Source organism: Pseudophryne corroboree, chromosome 2 (assembly GCF_028390025.1).
Source record: "Pseudophryne corroboree isolate aPseCor3 chromosome 2, aPseCor3.hap2, whole genome shotgun sequence".
Lineage (NCBI taxonomy): Eukaryota > Metazoa > Chordata > Amphibia > Anura > Myobatrachidae > Pseudophryne > Pseudophryne corroboree.
This window is the reverse complement of record NC_086445.1, coordinates 221,657,529-221,685,488: the sequence shown is the minus strand read 5'-3', so window position 1 is coordinate 221,685,488 and position 27,960 is coordinate 221,657,529. Positions and strand designations below refer to the sequence as shown.

Below are 27,960 nucleotides of genomic sequence, written 5' to 3'. Positions count from 1 at the left end.
ACGAGTCCTCAACTCAGCTCTATCCAAATGGAAGATGAGATAGGGGCTCTTATGAGACAAGGCCGCCAATTCGGACACCCGCCTTGCAGATGCCAAGGCCAACAACATGACCACCTTCCAAGTGAGAAATCTTAATTCAACTGTTTGAAGAGGCTCAAACCAGTGAGATTTTAGGAACTGTAACACCACGTTAAGGTCCCAAGGTGCCACTGGGGGCACAAAAGGAGGCTGGATGTGCAGCACTCCCTTTTCAAAAGTCTGGACTTCTGGGAGAGAAGCCAATTCCTTCTGGAAGAATATAGTTAGGGCCGAAATCTGTACCTTAATGGAGCCTAACTTTAGGCCTATATCCACTCCTGTCTGTAGAAAGTGGAGAAAATGGCCCAAGTGGAAATCTTCCGTAGGAGCATTCTTGGCTTCACACCAAGATACATACTTCCTCCAGATACGGTGATAATGTTTCGTCGTCACCTCCTTCCTAGCCTTTATCAGAGTAGGGATGACTTCCTCCGGAATACCTTTCCCCGCTAGGATTCGGTGTTCAACCGCCATGCCGTCAAACGTAACCGCGGTAAGTCTTGGAACACGCAGGACCCCTGCTGCAACAGGTCCTCCCTGAGAGGAAGAGGCCATGGATCTTCTGTGAGCATCTCCTGAAGATCTGAATACCAGGCCCTTCGAGGCCAATCTGGAACAATGAGTATTGTCTGCACTCTTTTTCGTCTTATGATTCTCAATATTTTTGAGATGAGAGGAAGAGGAGGGAACACACAGACCGACTGAAACACCCATGGTGTCACCAGGGCGTCCAACGCTACTGCCTGAGGGTCCCTTGACCTGGCACAATACCTTTGAAGTTTCTTGAGGCGTGACTCCATCATGTCTATTTGAGGAAGTCCCCAAAGACTTGTTATTTCTGCAAAAACTTCTTGATGAAGTCCCCACTCTCCTGGATGGAGATCGTGTCTGCTGAGGAAGTCTGCTTCCCAGTTGTCCACTCCCGGAATAAATACAGCTGACAGAGCGCTTACGTGATTTTCTGCCCAGCGCAGAATCCTGGTGGCTTCTGCCATTGCCACTCTGCTCCTTGTCCCCGCCTTGGCGGTTTACATGAGCCACGGCTGTGACGTTGTCTGATTGAATCAGAACCGGTAGATCGCGAAGAAGATTCTCCGTTTGTCGTAGGCCGTTGTATATGGCCCTTAATTCCAGTATGTTGATGTGTAGACAAGCCTCTTGGCTTGACCACAGTCCCTGAAAATTCCTTCCTTGTGTGACTGCTCCCCATCCTCTGAGGCTCGCGTCTGTGGTCACCCAGTCTTGAATGCCGAACCTGCGACCCTCTAGAAGGTGAGCACTCTGCAGCCACCACAGGAGAGACACCCTGGCCCTGGGGGACAGGGTTATTTTCTGATGTATTTGAAGATGGGACCCGGACCACTTGTCCAGAAGGTCCCACTGAAAAGTCCTTGCATGAAACCTGCCGAAGGGGATGGCCTCGTAGGTCGCCACCATTTTCCCCAGTACTCGAGTGCATTGATGGACTGACACACTTTTCGGTTTTAACAGGTCTCTGACCATGTTCTGGAGTTCCTGGGCTTTTTCAATCGGGAGAAAAACCCTCTTTTGTTCTGTGTCCAGAATCATGCCCAAGAAAGATAGCCGAGTCGTTGGAACCAACTGTGACCTTGGTAGATTTAGAATCCAGCCATGCTGCTGCAGCACTCTCAGGGAGAGCGACACGCTTTTCTGCAACTGTTCCTTTGATCTCGCTTTTATCAGGAGATCGTCCAAGTACGGGATAATTGTGACTCCTTGCCTGCGCAGGAGCACCATCATTTCCGCCATTACCTTGGTGAAAACCCTCGGGGCCGTGGAAAGCCCAAACGGCAACGTCTGAAACTGGTAATGACAGTCCTGTACAGCAAATCTCAGGTATGCCTGATGAGGAGGATATATGGGGACGTTAAGGTATGCATCCTTTATGTCTAGTGACACCATAAAATCCCCCCCTTCCAGGCTTGAGATAACTGCCCTGAGCGATTCCATCTTGAACTGGAACCTTTTTTAGTACAGGTTCAGGGATTTTAGATTTAAAATGGGTCTGACCGAGCCATCCGGTTTCGGGACCACAAACAGGGTTGAATAGTACCCTTTTCCCTGTTGTATTAGGGGAACCTTGATAATCACTTGCTGTTGACACAGCCTTTGAATTGCAGCTAAAACTATCTCCCTCTCTGGGGGTGAAGCTGGGAAAGCAGATTTGAAGAATCGGCGAGGCGGCTCGTTTTCGAATTCCAGCTTGTAGCCTTGGGATACAATTTCCATCGCCCAAGGATCCACGTCCGACTGAACCCAGACGTGGCTGAAGAGTCGAAGACGTGCCCCCACCGGTGCGGACTCCCTCAGTGGAGCCCCAGCGTCATGCGGTGGATTTAGTAGAAGCCGGGGAGGACTTCTGCTCCTGGGAACTGGCCGTAGCAGGCATTCTTTTCCCTCTACCCTTACATCTGGCGAGGAAGGAAGAGCCCCAACGTCTTCTGGACTTATGCGACCGAAAGGACTGCATCTGATACTGTGGTGTTTTATTTTGCTGTGGGGGAACATAAGGCAAAAAAGTAGATTTACCCGCGGTAGCTGTGGAAATCGGGTCCGCGAGACCTTCCCCAAATAAAACCTCACCCTTGTAAGGCAAAACTTCCATATGCCTCTTTGAGTCAGCATCACCCGTCCATTGGCGGGTCCACAGTGCTCGCCTGGCAGAAATCGCCATGGCGTTGGCCCTCGAACCTAGCAGCCCAACGTCTCTCTGAGCGTCTCTCATATATAAAACTGCGTCCTTAATGTGTACGTCCTTAATGTGACCTAGGGTCAATAAAACGGTATCCCTATCTAGGGTATCAATGTCAGCTGACAAGGTATCTGTCCAAGCTGCTACTGCGCTACAAACCCAAGCCGATGCTATTGCCGGTCTGAGCAAAGCACCCGTATGTGTATAAATTGATTTTAAAGTCGTTTCCTGTCTGCGGTCAGCAGGATCCTTGAGGGCTGCCGTGTCTGGAGACGGTAGCGCCACCTTCTAGGATAAGCGCGTTAAAGCCTTGTCCACCCTGGGCGAGGAATCCCACCGTACCCTGTCCTGTGCAGGGAAAGGATACGCCATAAGAATTCTTTTGGGAATCTGTAGTTTTTTGTCTGGGGTTTCCCAAGCCTTTTCACATAACGCGTTAAGCTCATGAGATGGGGGAAACGTTACCTCAGGTTTCTTTTCCTTAAAAATGTGTACCCTCGTGTCAGGGACAGAGGGGTCATCTGTGATATGCAAAACATCTTTTATTGCAATAATCATATAATGAATACTTTTGGCCACCCTTGGGTGTAACCTTGCTTTATCGTAGTCGACACTGGAGTCAGAATCCGTGTCTGTATCAGTGTCTGCTATTTGGGATAGGGGACGTTTTTGAGACCCTGAAGGGCCCTGTGACACCGTCAAAGCCATTGATTGACTCCCTGTAGTATCCCTGGACTCTGCTTTGTCCAATCTCTTATGTAACAAAGTTGCATTTAACACATTCCACATGTCCAACCAATCAGGTGTCGGCGTTGCCGATGGATACACCACAATCATCTGCTCCACCTCCTCCTTAGATGAGCCTTCCGCTTCAGACATACCGACACACGCGTACCGACACCCCCACACACAGGGATATTTATATGGAGACAATCCCCCCCAATAAGGCCCTTTGGAGTGACAGAGAGAGAGTATGCCAGCACACACCCAGCGCCAACTGACACTGGAAACAAAAATTCCCAGATAAAACAGCGCATATATATATATATATATATATATATATATATATATATATATATATATATATATATATATATTCTATATCACTGCACTCTCCACCACAGAAGCGGGGTACACAGCTGTACTTACCACTCACAGGGCGGGGTGCATGTAGCCCATGACCACATCGCTCTAATAAATACAAACAGAGAACCCAGCACTCACCAAAGTAAACTCACTTATCCTCAACAATTCAATAAATAAATGATGGGGGTTAAAGTGAGTGCTGTGGTTTTTCCTCTGTGTGTATATGAAGGGGTTAATCTATGGTTAGCTCTTATTAACCGTGGCCACTAGCTTTCTCATGCACCCCTGTGTGGACTTTATTATCCTGAACCTGTCTCAGCTGTTTTTTAGCAATCATTTTTGAGCCAGTGCAATAGGTGACTAGTGTGCCTTTAAAAGCCACAAAGTCTGTGGCAGGTACACATTACATCTAGCAGGCAGATGATGCAGCAGTGTGGTAGTCAGGTTTTAAGACTCTGTGATAGTGTAGGACCTGCATGAAGGTGGGGTACCTTGAAAATCGGTATGCAGGCTTCCGTGCATTGGCCAATCCACCAACTAAACCCCCATCATTTATTTATTGAATTGTTGAGGATAAGTGAGTTTACTTTGGTGAGTGCTGGGTTCTCTGTTTGTGTATGTATGTGTATGTGTGTGTGTATATATATATATATATATATGTATGTATGTGTATATATATATATATATATATATATATATATATATATATATATATATATATGTGTGTGTGTGTGTGTGTGTGTGTGTGTGTGTGTGTGTGTGTGTGTGTATATATATATATATATATATATATATATATATATATATATATATATATATATATATATATATTAATTATTCACTGCGCCTTACATTAGTTCCCCCTCCCCCTTCTTTTATGCCCTCTGTCACCGTGTTCAGCAGGGGAGAGTCCGGGGAGCCAGCTTCTGCAGTGTGCTGTGGAGAAAATGGCGCTGGTTAGTGCTGTGGGATCAAGCTCCGCCCCCTCAGCGGCGGGCTTCGGTCCCGCTCAATTTTTTTTAACGCTGGCGGGGGATTGTATAATCTACTGCCTCTGCAGCCTGTATAACTCTAATAGCCAGTCCTAGAGGTTTATTGCTGCCCAGGCCCCCCCCCCCCCCTGCGCCCTGCACCCATCAGTGCCTGCAGTGTGTGTTGTGTGTGGGAGCAATGGTGCGCAGCGTTACCTCAGAGAAGATCTGAAGTCTTCTGCCGCCTTTGATGTCTTCTTATACTCACCCGGCTCTATCTTCCGGCTCTGTGAGGAGGACGGCGGCGCGGCTCCGGGACGAACGGCGAGGGTGAGACCTGCGTTCCGACACTCTGGAGCTAATGGTGTCCAATAGCCTAAGAAGCAGAGCCTATCATTTAAGTAGGTCTGCTTCTCTCCCCTCAGTCCCACGATGCAGGGAGCCTGTTGCCAGCAGTGCTCCCTGAAAAAAAAAACCTAACAAAATTATTTTTCAGAGAAACTCAGGAGAGCTCCTCTGGGCACAGGATCTAACTGAGGTCTGGAGGAGGGGCATAGAGGGAGGAGCCAGTGCACGCCCATCTGAAGTTCTTTATAGTGCCCATGTCTCCTGCAGAGCCCGTCTATACCCCATGGTCCTTACGGAGACCCCAGCATCCTCTAGGACGTAAGAGAAATGAACCCTAGTGTGAATGTGTGTACGTGTGGTAGGGAATATAGAGTGTAAGCTCCACTGGGGCAGGGAATTATGTGAATGGCCAAATGTTCTCTGTAAAGCGCTGCAGAATGTGTGCGCTATATAAATAACTGGTGGTAATAATAATATATATAATAAATGCTACCACTACACCCTCAACATGACAGAGCTCCTAGCAGCTGCTGTGTGAGTAGTGACCCCACCCAATAATCGGGTTCTGGTGTCCGTCATTTTGACAGGCTTCTAGTATTCTATATATCCAGACCAAAAAAATAGAAAACACAAATATCCCCCAGCACACTATAATGGACCAATAAATGAGCTTTACATTATAGATAATAGTAGAAACACCGAGATCTCAGTTACATATACAGTATTTGCAAAGATATGATTAAGCCACCAGCAAAATAAGCACGTGCTTAGGGCATCAAGGGAAGAGGGGCACCACAGAAATTTTCCATTACCAAAACTGCACATGGGGGGTAATTCTGAGTTGATCGCAGCAGGATTTTTGTTAGCAATTGGGCAAAACCATGTGCACTGCAGGGGAGGCAGATATAACATGTGCAGAAAGAGTTAGATTTGGGTGTGGTGTGTTCAATCTGCAATCTAAATTGCAGTGTAAAAATAAAGCAGCCAGTATTTACCCTGCACAGAAACAAAATAACCCACCCAAATCTAACTCTCTCTGCAAATGTTATATCTGCACCCCTGCAGTGCACATGGTTTTGCCCAACTGCTAAAAAAAAATTCCTGCTGCGATCAACTTGGAATTACCCCCATGGTGCAGATGATCCGGGTTCCACAAAAATGAAATCAGACTTTGCAGTTAGAAAAGTTTTGTTTCATTTCGAAAAATAAATGTTATTTTACTGTTCATTATTGTTTAGATTTTGAATTGGATATACATAGGGCCACCAAAATCTTAGTGCTTAGGGCCTCTAAGGGTCTTAATACAGCCCTGCCACCAGCCACTTCATGGTATCTCTGATATAGTAGTCTTATTACTATAATAAAAGTACCCACTTTGGATCATACATTTGTGTATTGCTACATGACGATAGCATATATATTTTATATATTTCTCTAACGTCCTAGTGGATGCTGGGAACTCCGTAAGGACCATGGGGAATAGCGGGCTCCGAAGGAGGCTGGGCACTCTAGAAAGATCTTAGACTACCTGGTGTGCACTGGCTCCTCCCTCTATGACCCTCCTCCAAGCCTCAGTTAGATTTCGTGCCCGGCCGAGGTTGGATGCACACTAGGGGCTCTCCTGAGCTCTTAGAAAGTTATAGTCTTAGAATTTGTTATTTTCAGTGAGACCTGCTGGCAACAGGCTCACTGCAGCGAGGGACTAAGGGGAGAAGAAGCGAACTCGCCTGCTTGCAGCCGGATTGGGCTTCTTAGGCTACTGGACACCATTAGCTCCAGAGGGATCGACCGCAGGCCCAGCCTTGATGTTCGGTCCCGGAGCCGCGCCGCCGTCCCCCTTACAGAGCCAGAAGCAAGAAGATGGTCCGGAAAATCGGCGGCATGAAGACTCTGTCTTCACCAAGGTAGCGCACAGCACTGCAGCTGTGCGCCATTGCTCCTCTCACACACTTCACACTCCGGTCACTGAGGGTGCAGGGCGCTGGGGGGGGGCGCCCTGAGGCAGCAATAAAAACACCTTGGCTGGCTAAAATACCTCAATATATGGCCCCAGGGGCTATATATGAGGTAAATACCCCTGCCAGAATTCCATAAAAAAACGGGAGAATAGGCCGCGAAAAAGGGGCGGAGCCTATCTCCTCAGCACACTGGCGCCATTTTTCCCTCACAGCTCGGCTGGAGGGAAGCTCCCTGGCTCTTCCCTGCAATTCTACAGTACAGTAAGAGGGAAAAGAGAGGGGGGGCATTAAAATTGGCACTGTATACAGTATATTATATAAAAGCTATTAGGGACATAACTCAGTTAGTCCCTGTATATATATATATATAGCGCTCTGGTGTGTGCTGGCATACTCTTACTCTGTCCCCCCAAAGGGCTTTTGTGGGTCCTGTCCTCGTTTAGAGCATTCCCTGTGTGTCTGCGGTGTGTCGGTACGGCTGTGTCGACATGTTGAATGAGGAGGCTTATATGGTGACAGAACAGAGGCCGATATATGTGATGTCGCCCCCTGTGGGGCCGACACCAGAGTGGATGGATAGGTGAAAGGTATTAACCGACAGTGTCAACTCCTTACATAAAAGGGTGGATGACGTAACAGCTGTGGGACAGCCGGCTTCGCAGCCCGCGCCTGCCCAGGCGTCTCAAAGGCCATCAGGGGCTCAAAAACGCCCGCTCTCTCAGATGGCAGACACAGATGTCGACACGGAGTCTGACTCCAGTGTCGACAAGGTGGAGACATATACACAATCCACTAGGAACATCCGTGACGTGATCCCGGCAATAAAAAATGTGTTATACATTTCTGACTTTAACCCAAGCACCTCTAAAAATGGGTTTTAGGTTTGGGGAGAAAAAACAGGCAGTGTTTTGTTCCCCCATCAGATGAATAAATGAAGTGTGTGAAAGCGTGGGTTCCCCCGTTAAGAAACTGGTAATTTATAAAAAGTTACTGATGGCGTACCCTTTCCCGCCAGGTGGATAAGTTACGCTGGGAGATATCCCCTAGGGTGGATAAGGCGCTCACACGTTTGTCAAAAAAGGTTGCACTGCCGTCTTAGGATACGGCCACTTTAATAGGTACCTGTTGATAAAAAACAGGAGGCTATCCTGAAGTCTGTATTTACACACTCAGGTACTAGACTGAGACCTGCAGATAGTGCTGCTGCAGCGTGGTCGGTGACCCTGTCAAACAGGGATACTAGTTGGAAAACATAAAAACATATTAAAGACGTCGTCTTATATATGGGGGATGCACAGAGGGATATTTTGCCGGCTGGCATCCAAAATAAATGTAATGTCCATTCTGTCAGGAGGGTATTAGACCTGTCACTGGACAGGTGATGCTGACTTAAAAAGCGCATAGAGAGCCTTATAAGGGTGAGGAATTATTTGGGGATGGTCTCTGGGACCTCGTATCCACAGCAACTGCTGGGAAGAAATAATTTTACCTCAGGTTTCCTCACAGACAAAGGTACAGTCCTTTCGGCTTCAGAAAAGCAAGCGGGTCAAATGGCGCTTCCTTTCTGTACAGAGACAAGGGTAGAGGGGAAAAAAAAAAAAAAAAAAAAGCTGCACCAGTCAGCCTGTTCCCAGAATCCAGATTCTTCCCCCGCCTCCTGTGAGGCCACACCATGACGCGGGTGCTCCACAGGTGTAGCCAGGTACGGTGGGGGGCCGTCTCAAAAATTTCAGCAATTAGTGGGCTCGCTCACAGGTGGATCCCTGTTTCTTTCAAGTAGTATTTCAGGGGTACAAGCTGGAATTCGAGATGTCTCCCCCCAGCCGTTTCCTAAAATATGCCTTGCTGACAACTCCCTCAGGCAGGGAGGCTGTGCTAGAGGCAATTAATAAGCGGTATTCCCAGCAGGTAATACTCAAGGTGCCCCTACTTCAACAAGGACGGGGTTACTATTCCACACGGGTTGGGGTACCGAAACCGCATGGTTCGGTGTGACCCATTTTATATTTAAAATCCTTGAACACAAAAATTCAAGTTCAAGATGGAATCGCTCAGGGCGGTTATTCCAAGCCTGGACGAGGGGGATTACATGGTATCCTGGGACATCAAGGATGCTTACCTGCATGTCCCCATTTACCATCTTTGCCAGGAGTACCTCAGATTTGTGGTACAGGATTACCATTACTAAGTCCAGACACTGCCGTTTGGACTGTACATGGCACCGAGGGTGTTTTATCAAGGTAATGGCCGAAATGTTGATACTCCTTCAAAAAAAGGGAGTTGTAATTATCCCGTACTTGGACAATCTCGTTATAAGGGCGAGGTCCAAGGAGCAGTTGGTAGTCGGGGTAGCACTATTTTGGAAAGTGCTACAACAGCATGGTTGGATTCTAAACAGTCCAAAGTCACAGCTGGTTCCTATGACACGTCTACTGTTCCTGGGGATGGTTCTGGACATAAACCAGAAATAGTGTTTCTCCCGGAGGAGAAAGCCAAGGAGTTGTCATCTCTAGTCAGAGACCTCCTGAAGCCAAAATAGGTAGCGGTGCATCATTGCACGCGAGTCCTGGGAAAAATGGTAGCTTCCTACGAAGCAATCCCATTAGGCAGGTTCCATACAAGAACTTTTCAGAGGGACCTGTTGGACAAGTGGTCCGGATCGCATCTTCCGATGCATAGGCTGATAACCCTGTCTCCAAGGACCAGGGTATCTCTACTGTGGTGGCTGCAGAGTGCCCATCTTCAAGAGGGCCGCAGGTTCGGCATACAGGACTAGGTCCTAGTGACCATGGATTCCAGCCTTTGAGGCTGGGAGGCAGTCACACAGGGAAGAAATTTCCAGGGACTTTGGTCAAGTCAGGTTATTTCCCTACACATAAATATTCTGGACCTGAGGGCCATTTACAATGCCCTGAGGCCGGCAAGGCCTCTGCTTCAAAACCAGCCGGTACTGATCCAATCAGACAACATCACGGCAGTCGCCCATGTAAACCAACAGGGCGGCACAAGAAGCAGGATGGCGATGGCAGAAGCCACAAGGATTCTCCGATAGGCGGAAAATCATGTGTTAGCACTGTCAGCAGTGTTCATTCCCGGAGTGGACAACTGGGAAGCAGATCTTCTTAACAGACACGACCTCCACCCGGAAGAATGGGGACTTCCTCCAGAAGTCTTCCAATAGGATTGTACACCATTGGGAAAGGCCACAGGTGGACATGATGGCGTCCCGCCTCAACAAAAAGCTATAAAAGATATTGCACCGGGTCAAGGGACCCTCAGGCGATAGCTATGGACGCTCTGGTAACACCGTGGGTGTACCAGTCGGTTATGTGTTCTCCCCTTTGCCTCTCATACCAAAGGTACTGAGAATAATAAGAAGGCGAGGAGTAAGAACGATACTCGTGGATGGCCAAGAAGAGCTTGGTACCCAGAACTTCAAGAATTTATATCAGAGGACCCATGGCCTCTGCCACTCAGACAGGACCTGCGGCAGCAGGGGCCCTGTCTGTTCCAAGACTTACCGCGGCTGCGTTTGTCGGCATGGCGGTTGAACGCCGGATCCTGAAGGAAAAGGGCATTCCGGAGGAAGTCATTCCTACGCTTACTAAAGCCAGGAAAGAGGTTACAGCAACTCATTATCACCGCATATGGCGAAAATATGTTGCATGGTGTGAGGCCGAAAGGGCCCCAACAGAGGAATTTCAACTAGGTCGATTTCTGCATTTCCTGCAAGCAGGAGTGACTATGGGCCTAAAATTGGGTTCCATTAAGGTACAGATCTCGGCTCTGTCGATTTTCTTTCAAAAAGAACTAGCTTCAGTACCTGAAGTTCAGACATTTATAAAAGGAGTGCTGCAGAGTCAGCCCCCGTTTGTGCCTCCTGTGGCACCTTGGGATCTCAACGTGGTGTTGAGTTTCTTAAAATCACATTGGTTTGAACCACTAAAAACCGTGGATCTGAAATATCTCACGTGGAAGGTGGTTATGTTATTGGCCTTGGCTTCTGCCAGGCGAGTATCAAAGTTGGCGGCTTTGTCTTGTAAAAGCCCTTATTTGATTTTCCATATGGATAGGGCAGAATTGAGGACTCGTCCCCAGTTTCTCCCAAAGGTGGTGTCAGCGTTTCACCTGAACCAGCCTATTGTGGTGCCTAGGCTACTAGGGACTTGGAGGACTCCAAGTTGCTAGACGTTGTCAGGGCACTGAAAATATGTTTCCAGAACGGCTAGAGTCAGAAAATCTGACTCGCTGTTTATCCTATATGCACCTAACAAGCTGGGTGCTCCTGCTTCTAAGCAGACTATTGCTCGTTGGATTTGTAGTACAATTCAGCTTGCACATACTGTGGCAGGCCTGCCACAGCCAAAATCTGTCAATGCCCATTCCACAAGGAAGGTGGGCTCATCTTGGGCGGCTGCCCGAGAGGTCTCGGCTTTACAATTTTGCCGAGCAGCTACTTGGTCAGGGGCAAACACGTTTGCAAAAATTCTACAAATTTGATACCCTGGCTGAGGAGGACCTGGAGTTCTCTCATTCAGTGCTGCAGAGTCATCCGCACTCTCCCGCCCGTTTGGGAGCTTTGGTATAATCCCCATGGTCCTTACGGAGTTCCCAGCATCCACTAGGACGTTAGAGAAAATAAGAATTTACTCACCGGTAATTCTATTTCTCGTAGTCCGTAGTGGATGCTGGGCGCCCATCCCAAGTGCGGTTTATCTGCAATACTTGTACATAGTTATGGTTAACTAAATCGGGTTATTGTTGAGCCATCTGTTGAGAGGCTCTATTGTTTCATACTGTTAACTGTGTTTCATATCACGAGTTGTACGGTGTGATTGGTGTGGCTGGTATGAGTCTTACCCGGGATTCAAAATCCTTCCTTATTGTGTACGCTCGTCCGGGCACAGTACCTAACTGAGGCTTGGAGGAGGGTCATAGTGGGAGGAGCCAGTGCACACCAGGTAGTCTAAGATCTTTCTAGAGTGCCCAGCCTCCTTCGGAGCCCGCTATTCCCCATGGTGCTTACGGAGTTCCCAGCATCCACTACGGACTACGAGAAATAGAATTACCGGTGAGTAAATTCTTATTTTTAAAATTCGGACCTTACAGATGGAGCCGCGTTCATCTGAGGTGGATCCATTGCAAACCTGCACTCCCGGTGTGACTAGGCGATCCGTCCGCCTAGTCACGCCGGGAGTGCACAGAGACTCTCCCATTCAGAGCGCCTCTGTCCGGGCACGCGGACGGAGACGCTTTCCATTCAAGTGAATGGGGCACATCTTGGTGGCTCTATCTGTACTAACAATATATAACCAGAAATAGTGGCAGGTGCACTGAACCCCTTTTCATGGAAAATTGGAGGAGAAACGGCGTGGTGATCTAACTAGGGAGTTTAGATTGCGTAAAGCTTATGTAGTGTAATAGATTCTATAGACCAACCACACCACTACCCTTATGGAGCTGAAGGAGGATGTATCTTCTTCCAAGAGGAGATCATTTGACAGCGGTTGGCATTGAGGATATTCCAAATCGAATGTTGGGTTTGTGTGGGAGTGTTCTGGAAGGGTCTGGGGAGGAGTCACTATGAAGGTTAAAAGGAAGATGTTTATTAATTATTGGTGTTCTTTTGTTAATTTGAAATCTTAATTGATGATTATTTGTAGGATGCAGTGTCTATTGCTGATATTATTGTTTGGGGAGCCATCTACCCTCTCATTACAGATGTGGCTAGTCTGCCAGGTAAGACACCATTACGTACACCTTTCTGGATGAGATTGCATGGCGGGATGAACCTATTTTATGTGTAAAGAACAGAATCAGATGGGTGACTTGATAACAGACTTTTCTTTGGTAGTTTATTGCTGCATACTAGTACAACATGGTGTGTTTCCTACCATATATGGATTACTATCTAGACAGGCATGTCCGTTACATTACCAGCTGGGAAAGTAGAACAGTAAAAATAGTGTAACACATGATGCTGTGGGTGGTGGTAATTTTATATGGGGAACCCTTTTAAATGTAAGCCTCCTTGTGAAAGGTTTCTTTTAAGCTGTTGTGATTTATGTATATTATTGAACATTTAAGTGACTTTCTCTTATAGAAGGGCTGTTATCCTTGAAGAACTGGTTTAAAAAAGTATCTGAAATTGAATCGTGTCAGAAAGCTGTTGAATCACTCCTGAAAGGCCAGGGACCTGTGGTCTTTAAAGTATATCTCCAAAAATTGCCAGCACCCATTATCCCATCTAAGACTTCAGTCAGCAATGAGCCAGAGGTAAGGAGCTAACCGTTTTTTCTCATTTTATATGCAGTGGTTGGTTCTTGAAATGTGGGCAACATTTGAGTGGAAAATAGAAAGAATTCAACAGACCTTCCATACTATTACAGTTTAAAAACAAAAAACATTTGCTCATTTTGCACTATTTGCCGTGTTTAAGCAGGACATTTAATTTGTAAATATTATTCAAAGTAAAATTAGAATTTCCTGCCTGAACATGCCGAGCAGAGTGTTGAATTCTCTTGGTTAACTAAATTAACCATCTTGTTGCTGTTTGGGTTGTTAGGTAAAATTAATGAATTGAAAACGGATTTATAAAAATCAATTATTATTTATTCAAAGGGCCACGCCCGTATACAGGGACGAGGGACATCCTCTCGTCCTGTCTCAAATCATTTAACAACCACATACACGTATCAACAATGAGTTTTATATAATACAAAGTAACGCCCATTTTGTATATCACTCCCATATGATTTCATTCTTCTGGAATACAATGTTAGGCAATATAGTTATGCAATATTGGGACAATTATCAAGAATACTAAAATGATACTCGTGATATTGAACTGTGTCCATATTAGGAATTACATCTGGACTCTGAGCTTTTAGAAAGTGCGTATGTGGAATTAATACTCAGCCAACAAAGTTGTTTTTTTCTCTCAGGGTGTGTATAAAGTTCAATATGAATTTGCTATATCATCTAGCTAGAATCAAAATGGATTCTGTTATGCTTTCAGATTATACTAGTGAATATGAGAACCCTTTGCTTATTAAATGTATACATAATATACGTACTATCCCGTAGTGCACACACATAACTGTTAGGCCTTCAGCAGGTTGCCTTAGTCACAGTATTCGACAGCTCCACCCTTTGATCAGGGACATTATCCATGTGCCCTGTCATCTCAGGAGAATTTCTGGGAACGTATAGTTCGCTAATAATCATTTCATGTAGTATTGCTATTCTGCGTTTGACAGTAGCCTTCTAAATACAACATAGGCCGCACCTGTATGCGGTGAACATCAAATGAATGTCTATAATCACATCGGGGTTACCAAAGAATAAACCTCATCACTGAATACATCATCACATACAATCACATACAATATATTTAAAAAAAACATTTTCCTAATCCTGAAATTGAATACTAGGATTTAAACATTTATCTTTTCCAGTCCATATCATAATGCCTTGGTTAAAGTTCTTTTTTTTTATCATGGGCCTCCTTTATATACTTGGCATTACACGTATCAGGATCCGTAATGTCTTTGGTCAAATAAGCACAGCAGTAAGCTCAAAGTGCTGTATCCGGACATCAACAATATCCTCCAATTTGTGGTATTAAAAAAAATGTAGAACAATATGGTATCGTAATAGTTCATGTCCAATGTCCTGGAATCATCACAAATGTCCACAGTTCTGGAATATCCTATCATAAAGTTCAATCATATTATCAATAGTTTAAACGAAAAAAAACGTCAACTTCCAGTTGATTAATCATACGACTTCATTAGCCATAGGAGAAATTATTAGCCACCTTTACCACTTCGAGGTTATATTGATACTCTGGTGGCAGGAACATGTTTCCTGATTACTGAGTCAATTACTCTTTTTAGGAATAGTTCATCCTGCAAGAAAACTTTTCTCAAGTTAATACATGTTTTTGTATAAAATTGCTAAATCAATCTTCTTAAATAACAAACATTTTTAGAATTAATAGGTAACTAATTATATATCATATCCTAAGGACATGGTGACAACTACCATTCCCAGTTATGTATGATATCTTCTTTTAACCTTTGAATCTACTCCTGGTAAAATACACTTATTAAATCATAAACTTTAATGAACATCCTATGTAACCATTACTATTTATATACCTAACTCATTATATCTAGCACATCTAGAAACCTTAGGTTAGTATATTGTAACAATCCTTTCACATTCCCTTAAATCAACCTTTTCTATCTACATAAGATACATTTTTTTTTTTTTTTTTTTTTATTTGTATTATTGACCTATTTTATTTCCACTAACTGAAATACACCCGATATGTGTAGCTACTATTATCACCAGTGGTTCTTTCTTGAGATACTGTTGTATCTATACACATGTACCGTGTTTCACTATTATCACGACTCTATAAAGTTTTGGTAATCACATCAAATGTAACTTGCATAGAGAACTTTGGCCTGCTAGTGTCTATGTATATATATCTAACAATTATATTAGTCTTAAATAATGATTAGCAATACACTTTATATAGCTGCAGTACTTAAAATCTTTCCAACAATTAATGGTATTGCTGGACTGGATACTCCTCAGAATAATATCCTAAATTATTTAAATGTATCCATGCATTAATCTATACATCTGTCTTCAAGTAGAGTATAATACTCACAACCACGTTTTTCAAAGTGTGTGTTCGTTACACCAGTCATAAATCCCTCTGGATTTCCTGCTTAAAAAAAAAGAAAAGAGGAAGGAAGGGTCTTATTGAAATAATTCCCATCCACAATAATGGATGAGTACTCATACCTACACCACACGTTTGCTCGCTCTCTCTTCAAAGAAAAATAAATAAATTAAGTCTTAATGCTGTTATAAATAACGTCGCTCCCGTATACTTTCAAAAAAAAAAAATATTAAAAGTTCTGTAGGATATTAGCTTATAAGCACATAGTCTATTATCAATGATCATAATCATCTCTATCTTGATTGAAGGGTTCATTCAAATACAACTCTGTGGTAGTAACAGTCTCTGTATTGTATCTCCATACAATTGTTTTTAGTGTTAGGTTCCTTTAAGCTCTGGTCTCTGACCTTTTCATTTCATTGCAAGCTCATGGATCTAGGTGTCCTTCTTCTGCAGCCTTTGCAACGGCTGTATCAGAGTCAGCGGTACTTGCCCAGGACCATCCTATGCGATCTGTAATGGAACCAAAACATAAGCAACTTCTCACCATAACACCGTCCTCACTCTCCCAGTGACCGTCCCGTGCCGGACTGTGTGTTTTCGTGTTGGTTAAATATCTTTCCAAGGTTCTTGCAGCTTTTGATATTCTTGTAACTGTTTAAATTATTTGTGTGACACATTTGAATCGTCAAATAATTTTGTAGTTTTGAATCAGTCTTTGGATAATATATCTTTGCTGGATAACATATCTTTGCTGAATTCCAAAAAGAATAACAAAAAAATGATATAGAAGAGAGATTAAGCAGAGGCTTAGGTGTAATTCTACCACTATTGAACCAACGATTGGACCATGCCATGATTCAAATTCTGCCTTTCCTGTCTCTTTTGTAGATTAATAATGCTTAATTCTTTAAACCTTTCTTGTCACATTATGACTTTTTATTCTCAACGTTACACATATTAAACACAAAATATTCTTCAAACTCCTATAAACTCTTTCTATCAGTAAAGAAACTTTACTGTCTTTTGAAACAATAGCTCACACCTCTGGCCTTATTATTCATTTTTTCAAATAACCCCTTAACACCTGTTACACATACTATAGTTCCTTTTTAGCATTACACTATGTTGTATTAAAACAATGTTGTTTTTAATCAACCCAATCATCTGCAGTAAACATGCTATAGCTTTCTTTATCACCATCACGATCCCTCTTATTATCACATAAATTATTTTGGTCCCATGCCAAAACACAATGTACACTTCTCCATTAAACTTCATCCCACTATAGAAAGCTTGTGAATCTATTTCATGTTAATTACCCTTAGACTTGCATAACTCATGAAAATTTCCCCTTAATGAAAATTGGCAACAACACTTTGTTATTAATAATACTAATTCACCAATTCACCATCCCATTATCCCCTATGGATGCTCGAGATGCTTTTTTTTTTTTTTTTTTTTTCTTATTCAATTCCTTTAAATGCAATGTAAAATGCGATGTACTCACAATTGTCTTACTCATCCACATTATATTCCTTATACTCCCCACTTTTGGGGGTGAGGAAGACAAGTATGCAGCTGTATCTAAGTTGTGGTGGATCCTGTGAATCGGGAAACACTCTGAGCTGGGCATCACTGTGCCACCAGAGGAAACCCTACCAGGATAGGTTCTTGGACAGGGGAATCGGGTGATGAGGATCAGTGAAGCAAGTAAAAGGACTGATACGCTGAATACGCTGCGGTGGTGCCTAGGCTATTTTCAGCCTCGGACCCATGTTGCTTCTTTAAGCTAGCCCAACGCAATCCCAATATATGGTGAGAGATTTACATCTATCACACGGTCACTTTAACTGGTCCAGATTCACCCATGCACTTTATGTATGTAGTATGTCAATGAGTTTATGTGTCCTAATAAACACATTTTTCATGGAACAAATCATTTGTTACAATTTCCCTGTTGGTTCATATATCCCCTATTGAGTGAAGGGATATATCTTTAAACCTGAAATCTCTCCGTAAGCTACACTATTGCTATATTATAAATAAGTTGTATACTGTCAGAGGTAAAATGTACACATCATATACTATCTACTGCTTAACCTCAGTATTAAACCTATATACTCAGTATTAAACATATATGTTCTTGCTTATGCATAAGTGGATGGTTTGGCTCTGACTGTGTATCCATAATGTTTTATTCATGATAAAGTGTAATATTGTATTACCTTCTATAATTTCTTTGGTTATGAACTTGAATGTTTGCATATAGCATTTAAAAAAAATTACTGTATCTAGAGATTTATCATCTGGTCATACATATCTATCTATCAATAAATGTATACCAAGGCTCCACCCTCTAAGGGTTTTAACTATCTTTGGCCTAGCGCCAAATCATGTCTAGGTAGTTAACTATGTCAGCACACCGTTGACTTTTGTCTTTCGACACCGTGTGTCCTTTTCTATAAGAAAACACAACTGTTTAGTATCTGACACCAATACTTCAAATAATTTATAGCACAAAGGTATATCATCCACATACTGGTTACATTTCTTTACTTATTTCAACATATCATTCAGACTGGCCAGTCCACACAAACTGTACGTTTCTCGTGCACACCCATCACTTCCTGTGCTTCCAAGCAAACTTTTCTTGGACTGTGTCCATCCCATGGATGTTTTGGCACATATACATATTCACTGAAAAATCACTTACAAAACTGAACAACGCTCCTGCTCACATTTCTATCTGTATAACTATTCTATACAATCATATCCCCACACTTCCTGGCTACGGAACCTGGTTCATCACCGCATATTGTGCAGTCCACTAAGAACTTTTGCAACGTATTATATCGATGCCTATACAATGAGATGGATTTTAGCAAGCATATTTTTTTTACCTCACGAACCCAGGGTAAGTGATATATAGATATGCTATGCATCCAACTTAATCTGTTCCTACTTTATTCTCCCTGGAATCTTTAGAAATACCCAGGGTAACTTTTACATTAGGATTCTTCCAAATAACTTTGAAGAATTGTCTAAAAGTATGTTAATACTGGAATCGTAGTGATTAATTGCTTGTCGCAATGTTTGATTTACAGCATATACATTAAAGAATGCATATTCCTTTATCTTTCCCTATGATTTTAGCTGCTGCTTTGAAAACTTTAGCTCACCAGAGTTAGGGCGTTGTCTTCTTGACTGTCTGCCAGATGCAGATCTGTCAGCGATAACGCTGTTAGCGTATCTCCAGCAATCTGTTGCTGGGATTTTTTTGTTCTTATATTTTCTGATTACAGTTATGCTGTAGAAAGAAATTGGCAGCCTTCTCTACAGGTTATCTGGTTAAGATATTAGTTCTTATATTAAACTGGAGTAGATAGTTTGTATAACAAACTTTTCTAGAGTATTGCTTATGCCAGAGGTTCCCAAACTGTGTGCCGTAGCTACCTGGGGTGCCTAGGACACTTTCAGGGGTTCCCTGGGTTGATGGTCTAGTACCAATTCAAATTATTCAGTGCTGGTGGCTGCCAGTCATAAAATATGTGGCCAAACAGAAGCAAATATCCCTCACCACACAACTGACTCTAAAGATGGCATATAAACGCCATCTACTTAATGTAATATATTTTTACATTTCTTCCTAGGGGTGTTGTGAAGAAAATTCTGATATTCTAGGGCTACATGATTAAAAAAAAATTTGGGAACCACTGACTTATGCTTATTATGATCCATCTTGTTAGATGAAAAAATTAAAGCTCACTGAACACTTTTTTTTTTTTTTTCTTTACTGCGTCATGGCTTACACTGCTGCTGGAAAGGAGGGGGCACGATTCTGCGCTGTTACAGCCCCCTAGCTCTCTGTGCTTCACACAGCATTGGAAACTGAAGGGGTTTTTTTCTTTTTTTTTTTTTTTTCTGCTGGCAGACCTTCTCACAATATATTGCATTAAAGAATATTTGCGTAATAACCAATACCATATGGAAACTTCACTTCATAGTTAGATAGTAACATTAGATAAACACATATTTTTAACTACAGATCTGCCAAAAGCCATTTGAACACGGACATCAACTTTTGTTTCCTCCGTTCACAAATATATATATATATATATATATATATATATATATATATATATATAAACTTTATTATTTCAAAACTTGTAACCATGCCAATCACAGACAGAAGGTTTCTATTAGACACAGATCTGAGAATATACTCCATTAGACACAGATCTGAGAATATACTTAACTGAACATTATGTTCCACCCACAAAATCATAACACAAAAAATTTAAATAGTTTGCAAACTTCAATTTCTTACAGATTTCAACAGTTTTGCCGATTTCAAAATACGCTTAGTATTGGTTGATCAGGCCAATATTATACAGCATGATTGAAATGCAAAACATATACTGTACCCTTTGTCACAGTACTATACAAAATTTGTGCTTCTATGGAATATTTCTTCCATACATGATATGCACACTTAGAGTTAATCCTCCCTGCCCTTCCCATACGCCGGAAAAATTCGCAATCCCTGCAATTTTTCACACACGCGACACGTCTGTCAACTGGGAAACTGCAGTAGATCCTCTTATCACAACTACTATCACAAAGCAACATGCTTAGGTTATGCTTAAAACAACCAGCAACTCTTAGCAGCTCAGTATTGCAATATATAGTTACACTCAATTACATATAATCCCTACAACCTCGGGTTGTTCACTCTATTTATTTCATGTATCCTTCTTACACGTATAGCTGACTAACAAGGGGAGGTGATCTATGTGCTTTTTACTTTATTTTATTTGGCTCTTGGTCCAAAGCACTTATACACGCAATCATTCATAGAGTGAAAAACACAGGTCACTGTTTCTTTACTCAAATCTTTGAATTAATTTTGGTATTCTTATTTACATGCAACAGCATCTGTCAATCATCATTTCCGAGTTACTTGGTCCTTCGACCGATTTGGACATAATTTTGGTATTAATTTTACAAACAAGCAACAACAAACAAACAGGTCCCTGAGTTATTGTACTAGTTTGTCAATCTCTCCACTTATAATTCTCATATTATAAAAAATACAATCACACAGACAGCTGGCAGGTATAGAAACAGCATGTACTGGAATATAGCACATACCATGGTATTCTATACTTACCAGTGCTGTAATGACTTTGGATGTTCCTTCCATCATCAGCTGCTGGCTGGCACACCCCTTTGAGAATTTGATGAAGAGATTGACATCTATAGTTCCAAGGACATAGCCCCCATCTGTTGAATTCTCTTGGTTAACTAAATTAACCATCTTGTTGCTGTTTGGGTTGTTAGGTAAAATTAATGAATTGAAAACGGATTTATAAAAATCAATTATTATTTATTCAAAGGGCCACGCCCGTATACAGGGACGAGGGACATCCTCTCGTCCTGTCTCAAATCATTTAACAACCACATACACGTATCAACAATGAGTTTTATATAATACAAAGTAACGCCCATTTTGTATATCACTCCCATATGATTTCATTCTTCTGGAATACAATGTTAGGCAATATAGTTATGCAATATTGGGACAATTATCAAGAATACTAAAATGATACTCGTGATATTGAACTGTGTCCATATTAGGAATTACATCTGGACTCTGAGCTTTTAGAAAGTGCGTATGTGGAATTAATACTCAGCCAACAAAGTTGTTTTTTTCTCTCAGGGTGTGTATAAAGTTCAATATGAATTTGCTATATCATCTAGCTAGAATCAAAATGGATTCTGTTATGCTTTCAGATTATACTAGTGAATATGAGAACCCTTTGCTTATTAAATGTATACATAATATACGTACTATCCCGTAGTGCACACACATAACTGTTAGGCCTTCAGCAGGTTGCCTTAGTCACAGTATTCGACAAGAGTTTTTTTTTTTTTTTTGTTTTTTTTATTGGTTAATAAATTGACCCCATTGTCTTTTTTTTTTTTTTTTTTTTTTTCCCCCCAGAGTGAAGATACAGCAGCCCATGCGTTGTCTGAGGAGGATATTGCTGCGGCTACTGAAGCTTGGTCAAAAGGTCTTACCAATGCTCCACGGCCAAAACAAAGACTGCACCCTATGTGAGTTGGGACATTAGTTTGTGCCCCACTACTTTGTCCTCTCCTCCGCCATTTTCTTTACAATGAAAGGTTGATGATTAAAAAAAAAAAAAAACCTTTTATTCCCAGCACCGCAGTCATTTAAAGTAAACATACCCACTTTTGTTTGCCTCCTATATGTAAATACATAAAACAATCCTGTGTGAATGCAATAGTTTCCTTTTAATAACTCCAATAAATGGGTATTTGGGGGGAATTCAGCTAGCTGCAGTAATTTACAGCGAGCTGATTGATCTGCCCCGGGCTTTTCTATTGGCCCCAGCTGCAGCCCGCAGGCTGTAGTTAATGGGGATTTCTTTTCGGGTCTGAGTAGACCTGAAAAGAAATCCCCGAGACATAACCTGTTATCGAGTGCTGCGCTTCCATGAACACACTGGTTCGGGAACTTATCCTGGATTCTTTGTGTTAACACCCAATAACAGGCTAATTTATCGGGTGAGAATAAAGGGCTGTGATTGGATAGCAACGTGGGTTAAAGGTTTAGGCTCCCACTTTTTTTCATCCCTGGTAAATTATGGAGTCTAATTGAATTCCCCCCTAAGTGCTCTTGGTATTTTTATAGTGAGATGAGAATTTAATAAGTGTTTGCCCCATATATGCCAAGGTGCCTATTTAGTAAACAACTGTTTTACAAACAACCAATTTATTGACAGCTTTGCCACAGGATTTATAGCAGCAATTTCTAAAAAATAATTGTAAAGTAGATACATGTGGAAAAACTGCTGGAGAAGACAAGGTTTGTAAAACCACTATTTAATAAATAGACCCCCATGTCTCTTCAGTAAATTAATCTAGACTTCATATACAGGTCTTGGGTTCAGTTTCCACTATGGTCCGGTGTGGAGTTTGTATGTTCTCCCTGCACTTGCGTAGGTTACCTTCAGGTACTCCGGTTTCCACCCTCAATCCAAAAATATATTGATGGGTTAATTTTTGTCAGGAGCCAATTACCCTTCGTGTGTATGCATGTACCATGTGCTTTGTGTTCCCGTACTTATACTATCATCTACTCCATACTTCCTACAATTGCACCTAACCCATGGTTTCTGCCACCCTGCTGCTTATTTAAGTGTTCTGACCTCTGATGCAGCAATGTTTATAAACAATGTATTTGTCCTGCATTGCCTATAAGTCATTGTTTCCATGTTTGCTCATTTTTTTATGTACTTTTTTAGGTGTTGTCGAAGGGTGTGATACAGAAGTAAAGGTGCATACACACTTGGCGAGAAAGTAAACGGCGTCGCTCATTTCACTCTTCCTGAGCGACGTCATTTACTTTCTCGGCAAGTGTGTATGCCGCCGAGTGATGCGTGGCCCCGCGGGTCGTTAACGACTGTCGCTGTCGGTCGTGCATACAGCTCAATTTGAACGGTCATCCAAGAGCTGCCTGCACAGCCTGGCCGCGGCGTGACGTCAGTGAGCGATATGGTCATCATATCGCTCAGTGTGTATGCATTGCCGCCGACCGTCCGGCCCGGGAGGGGGGAAACACTAGGCGACGTCGCTCATAGAGCACATCGTCTAGTGTGTACCCACTTTAAGACATTATACAGATAGCCATTAGGTCTACAAAAGAGGGTCGATGGGATCCAAAGGTCACCACAAAATTATTATTTTTTGTGTTTACAAAAAAATGTTGCCCAAATTTTTTGAAATGCATCCCCTCCCGGGCTCACGTCACTCGCCACTCTTCAGGCTCGGTGGTTTGCTTTGCTCACCACAAGGGGACTAAAGGTAATAGTATGAGACATGGATAGTAAATAAGGCAAAAGTTGTAAAAGCATGAAAACACTCCTAAAAAAAGGTGTCTACCTTGACCCTTTCGAACCTATTTACTGTCGACCCTTTAACGCTCTATGTACCACCTCCTGTTGCAGAACCCGTGTGGCACCATATAAATAAAGGATAATAATAGGGGTCATTCAGATGTGGTTGGAGTTGCTATCACTACTGCTTCCTTGGAAGCATCAGTGATAGCTCAGTATGATGACACAGCAGGAGGCGTCTATTATAAGCAGGCGCCTCCTGCTACAGTAGTGATCCGAGCTGAGTCCTAAGACACAGCATCAGTCACTCCAGTCACCATCGGTGTGCTTACGGCACCCATGATGCTGTGCAAGTCGGCTGTCGCAGGGACCAGGAAATCTTGTCTGTCGCCGCCCCCTCCTCGCCTTCCAGACTGCAGCAGGCTGACTGCTGCTCTGCGTCTTAAGTTGCAGAACCCGTTCGCGCAGAATGGGTCCCGTGCATGCACAAAGTAACGAAAATCAGGACTTTGTGACGATGGGCGCAGGTCCGATAAGCTTGAATTCTTGAGCAGGGTTTGTTACCTTATCAGGTTTGTTCTTCCTTTCAAGCCCATATAATGACTTGGTTGTTCATTAAGAATGCCCTTTCCTCAATGGTACTTTATTACTGTAGGTCAGTGGTTTCCAAACTTGTTTGAATCACAGCGCCGTAAAGTATCAGAATTTTATTTTTTTCACAGTACCCCTAGGCCAAAAGATTTCTTATTGTGAAATTCAGAAAAACATATTACATTAAGTACATTGTGGTTATATGTCATCCTTGGGTTCAGTTATGTGGTGAGGGACAGGGTTCACTTCAGTTTGTCCACATATTTTTATGATGGGAAGCCTCAAGCATTTGTTTTGCCTATTAAATTGACCACAAATAATTTTAATTGGTCCAGGACCAGCAACCCAGGGCACCTCTGCAAGTGCCCCAAGGCACCCCAGCGTGCCACGGCACCCAGTTTGGGAACCACTGCTGTAGGATGTAGTTTTGTGGGTTTAGTCTCCTTTTTACCATGTGTCTTATTATAAATAGTTGAAGGTGGGGATAGCGATTTAAACATCAATAAAGATAACATGATGGGGGTTTTTAGACAAATTTTTACAAGGGTAAAGAATTACAGATTTGATCTGAGCAAGTTTCCCATTATTATGATGGTACTATTCTGCCTCTCCACAGCAGAAAAGGATTGCTATTTCTGCTGCATAAAAGACTAGTACTTCTAGAGTCCCAGATATATTATTCATTGTAGCAGGAAGGTTTCACAACATCATGGCAATAATTCCAAAGGTGGGTACACACTAGGGAATGTGCTCCATGAGCGACATAGCCTAGTGTGTCCCCATCCTTGCCCGGGCTGCCCGACGTGTGCATACACACTGTGTGACATCGCACAGTAATGTGATGCTGTGACCAAGCCATCCATGCAGCTTTGGATGATGAGTCCAAATTAAGCTGCCAGGCGACAGCAAGCCTCGTTAGCGAGGCGCGGGGCCGGGCATCGCTCATTGTTTACTGCGTACACACTAGGCAATACAGTAAACGATATCGCTCAGGAAGGGTCAAAATGAGCAATGTCGTTTACTCTATCGACTAGTGTGTATGGACCTTATGTGTATGTGCACCTACTTACAGCCTTGGCTATCAGTGCGAGGACATTTGATTAAGAGTAAACTGAAATCAAATTCCCAGTATACGCAAGTATACCTGGCCAATAAAGCTGATTCTGATTATGTTTCAGAAAACCCTTGTCAGTTCTAGACCACTTTCCACACTGACCATAATAAAAGTTTCTAGGGGTTCAGTCACATGGTTCATTTATGGGACATCTGTTAAATTAAGTAGCCTGAGGATAAAACGTTTGACTACTCAAATCTCTAAGGTGTTTTACATACATCCACCAAATCAATAAAATGTAGTTAGTTGATTCTTATTCATCCCGAATGTGAGTGAGCAGAGATCTTCAGCTTCTTTTTGTTCGATCATGTACAAGTGTTTTTGGATAATCTCCTACGAAGTAGTAGATCAGGGGTGCTGCAATCCCACAAATTTTTAGGTAACCTCCTGCAAATCCTCTCCTTTTCAAAATCTCTCTAGAGGGAATACAGTATGGCTAATGGACACACTCAGTCTGTTACACAGTGAATGTAAAGGTTAGAGGGGCCTTTCAAAGCCTCTCCGTCCACATCATGTGTCAAGTGACTGGTTGCCATGGTATTCCCATGACATTCCCATGAAATCTGCAAAATTATCCACTTGTAATGGCAGTCTGAAAAAAAAAAAAAAAAAAAAAATTTGGAAAATTGCAAAGGTAATTTGCAAAGCTGCTTCTTAAAGCCTCCCATAGTGATTTGTATCAAACTCTATTTTCATGGAATTGCTGCTTTAAGGGAAACGCTGGTCTGACACAGATCTACTTATGGATATGACCAAAGAAATGTATACTTGCCTTGTGGATAATTCTAGGGTGATTTGCAACTCTACTACTTTGGCAGTACATAAATCTGTAATGGACTTTTGATTTTCAGTTGGTTTTCGGCAGAAAATAACCATCTAAAATTGATGCACTTATGAATACAATTAAGCTCCTTGAGAGGGTTTATACTAGATTTATATACTAATAATAAAAAAGAATAATACAGAGTACAGGAGGAATGTTATGCTCTCATAGGTTTCCGATTCAGAGCAAGTTTATAGAAAAATGAAATGGCAGCATTAAATGCTGTGAATAAGGTGAGGTCAGATATTACATTATTGGCATAGACTTTTCTTACCGTGACAGGTGCGATTAATGTCTGCTTACCTGACTCTAACAACCTACTCTGTGGAGTCCTCTTCCATTTTTTTTTATTGTCCTGGCTACTGGTGCTACAGGTTAGAACTTGCAGTCATCTCTGTTTGGTTTGCACTTTGTATTAATGCACGGAAACCACAAACATATATACAGTATGCACTTCTGCCCATGGTTTCACTTGGTTGTGATACTTTCATCCTCAGAGTTCCCGCAGGTATTCACTTTAGACACTGTAGCCTGTAAAACATTAGCAAGTTCAGTGGTCTTATTCAGTGAATCTCCTGCCAAACTCGATCTACCAATCGCGTATCTTCCAAAGTCAGTGTGGTCTCCACCTATAGCCACGCTAGCGATAGTTATGGGTGCCTAGGCAGTGCAGCATTTATAAGCATGACTCTGACTATGCTGGAGTGTTAACTGCTTACGTGGCACATTAGCAACACCAGTGAATGACCTGTATTTCAGTTCAATATAGTTTGTAGTGTGAGGTTTTGTTTTGTTTTTTTGTGATCTGATGCTTATTCTTATGTCACTTGCAGTCTTCCAATAGAAGGGGAAAAGAACATATTGATTACCAGTGCTCTGCCCTATGTGAACAACGTTCCTCACTTGGGAAACATCATTGGCTCTGTGCTCAGTGCTGACGTCTTTGCCAGGTGAGATGTACAATAGGCGACCTGTGAGTATGAACCAATGCACAGTTCTGCTGCTATTAGATTGGTTTATATTTTGCAGCCAGCAGCTTGTCCTCATACTGCTTTGTCACTTACCTTGCTATGATACAATTAGATTATGAAATGTGCAGCAGTGTATACAATCTCCAAACAACAATCCATGTGCAGGAGAACTAGATCTGCTTTATGTTACTGAAACTGATCCTATTCCAAAATTTCTATTTTAATTGCATATAATCGGGAATGGGACAGTTTTGTAAATCTCTCTAAAAATGGTAAGACTGTGTACATGAGAGAGACCAGAGTCTTTGTCTAGTAGGATTTCTAATCGGTTGTGATCATATTTTTTAATCTTTGTGATATTTTAAGTGAGAACAGGAACTTCCTCCTTACACAGTATTATGGTAGTACGGGGATGTTAGCAATCAGTTATTTGTAGCTGACCAGTAACTGTGGTTATTAATAGTACAGTCATATCCTCCTTCCCAGAATATGCAATCAGATTAATTTGTCATCTTTTTTTTTTAGCAGATATATATATTTAATATATACTATTTTTAATGTAACTTTATTTTATTTTTTAGTGATGGGGGGGGGTCCTGTTTATTTTTTTGGCTTGGGGGTGAGGGGAGTTTGCTGCCCCTCTTGTGATCAGACCTTTTAGGTTAGAGCAGGCATGTCCAAACT

The 27,960-nt window shown here is 42.4% G+C and overlaps 1 protein-coding gene across 3 annotated transcripts in view; it reads left to right on the top strand.

Annotated features, from left to right (window-relative positions):
- MARS1 (methionyl-tRNA synthetase 1) overlaps nt 1–27,960 on the top strand; it is a 314,707-nt gene that overhangs the window by 197,765 nt on the left and 88,982 nt on the right. For all 3 annotated transcript variants that reach the window (XM_063952367.1, XM_063952361.1, XM_063952362.1), the window contains exons 5-8: nt 12,818–12,893; nt 13,258–13,430; nt 21,860–21,972; nt 27,139–27,255. In XM_063952367.1, coding sequence (XP_063808437.1) covers nt 12,818–12,893; nt 13,258–13,430; nt 21,860–21,972; nt 27,139–27,255 — 479 coding nt within the window. The remainder of the gene's footprint in view (nt 1–12,817; nt 12,894–13,257; nt 13,431–21,859; nt 21,973–27,138; nt 27,256–27,960) is intronic.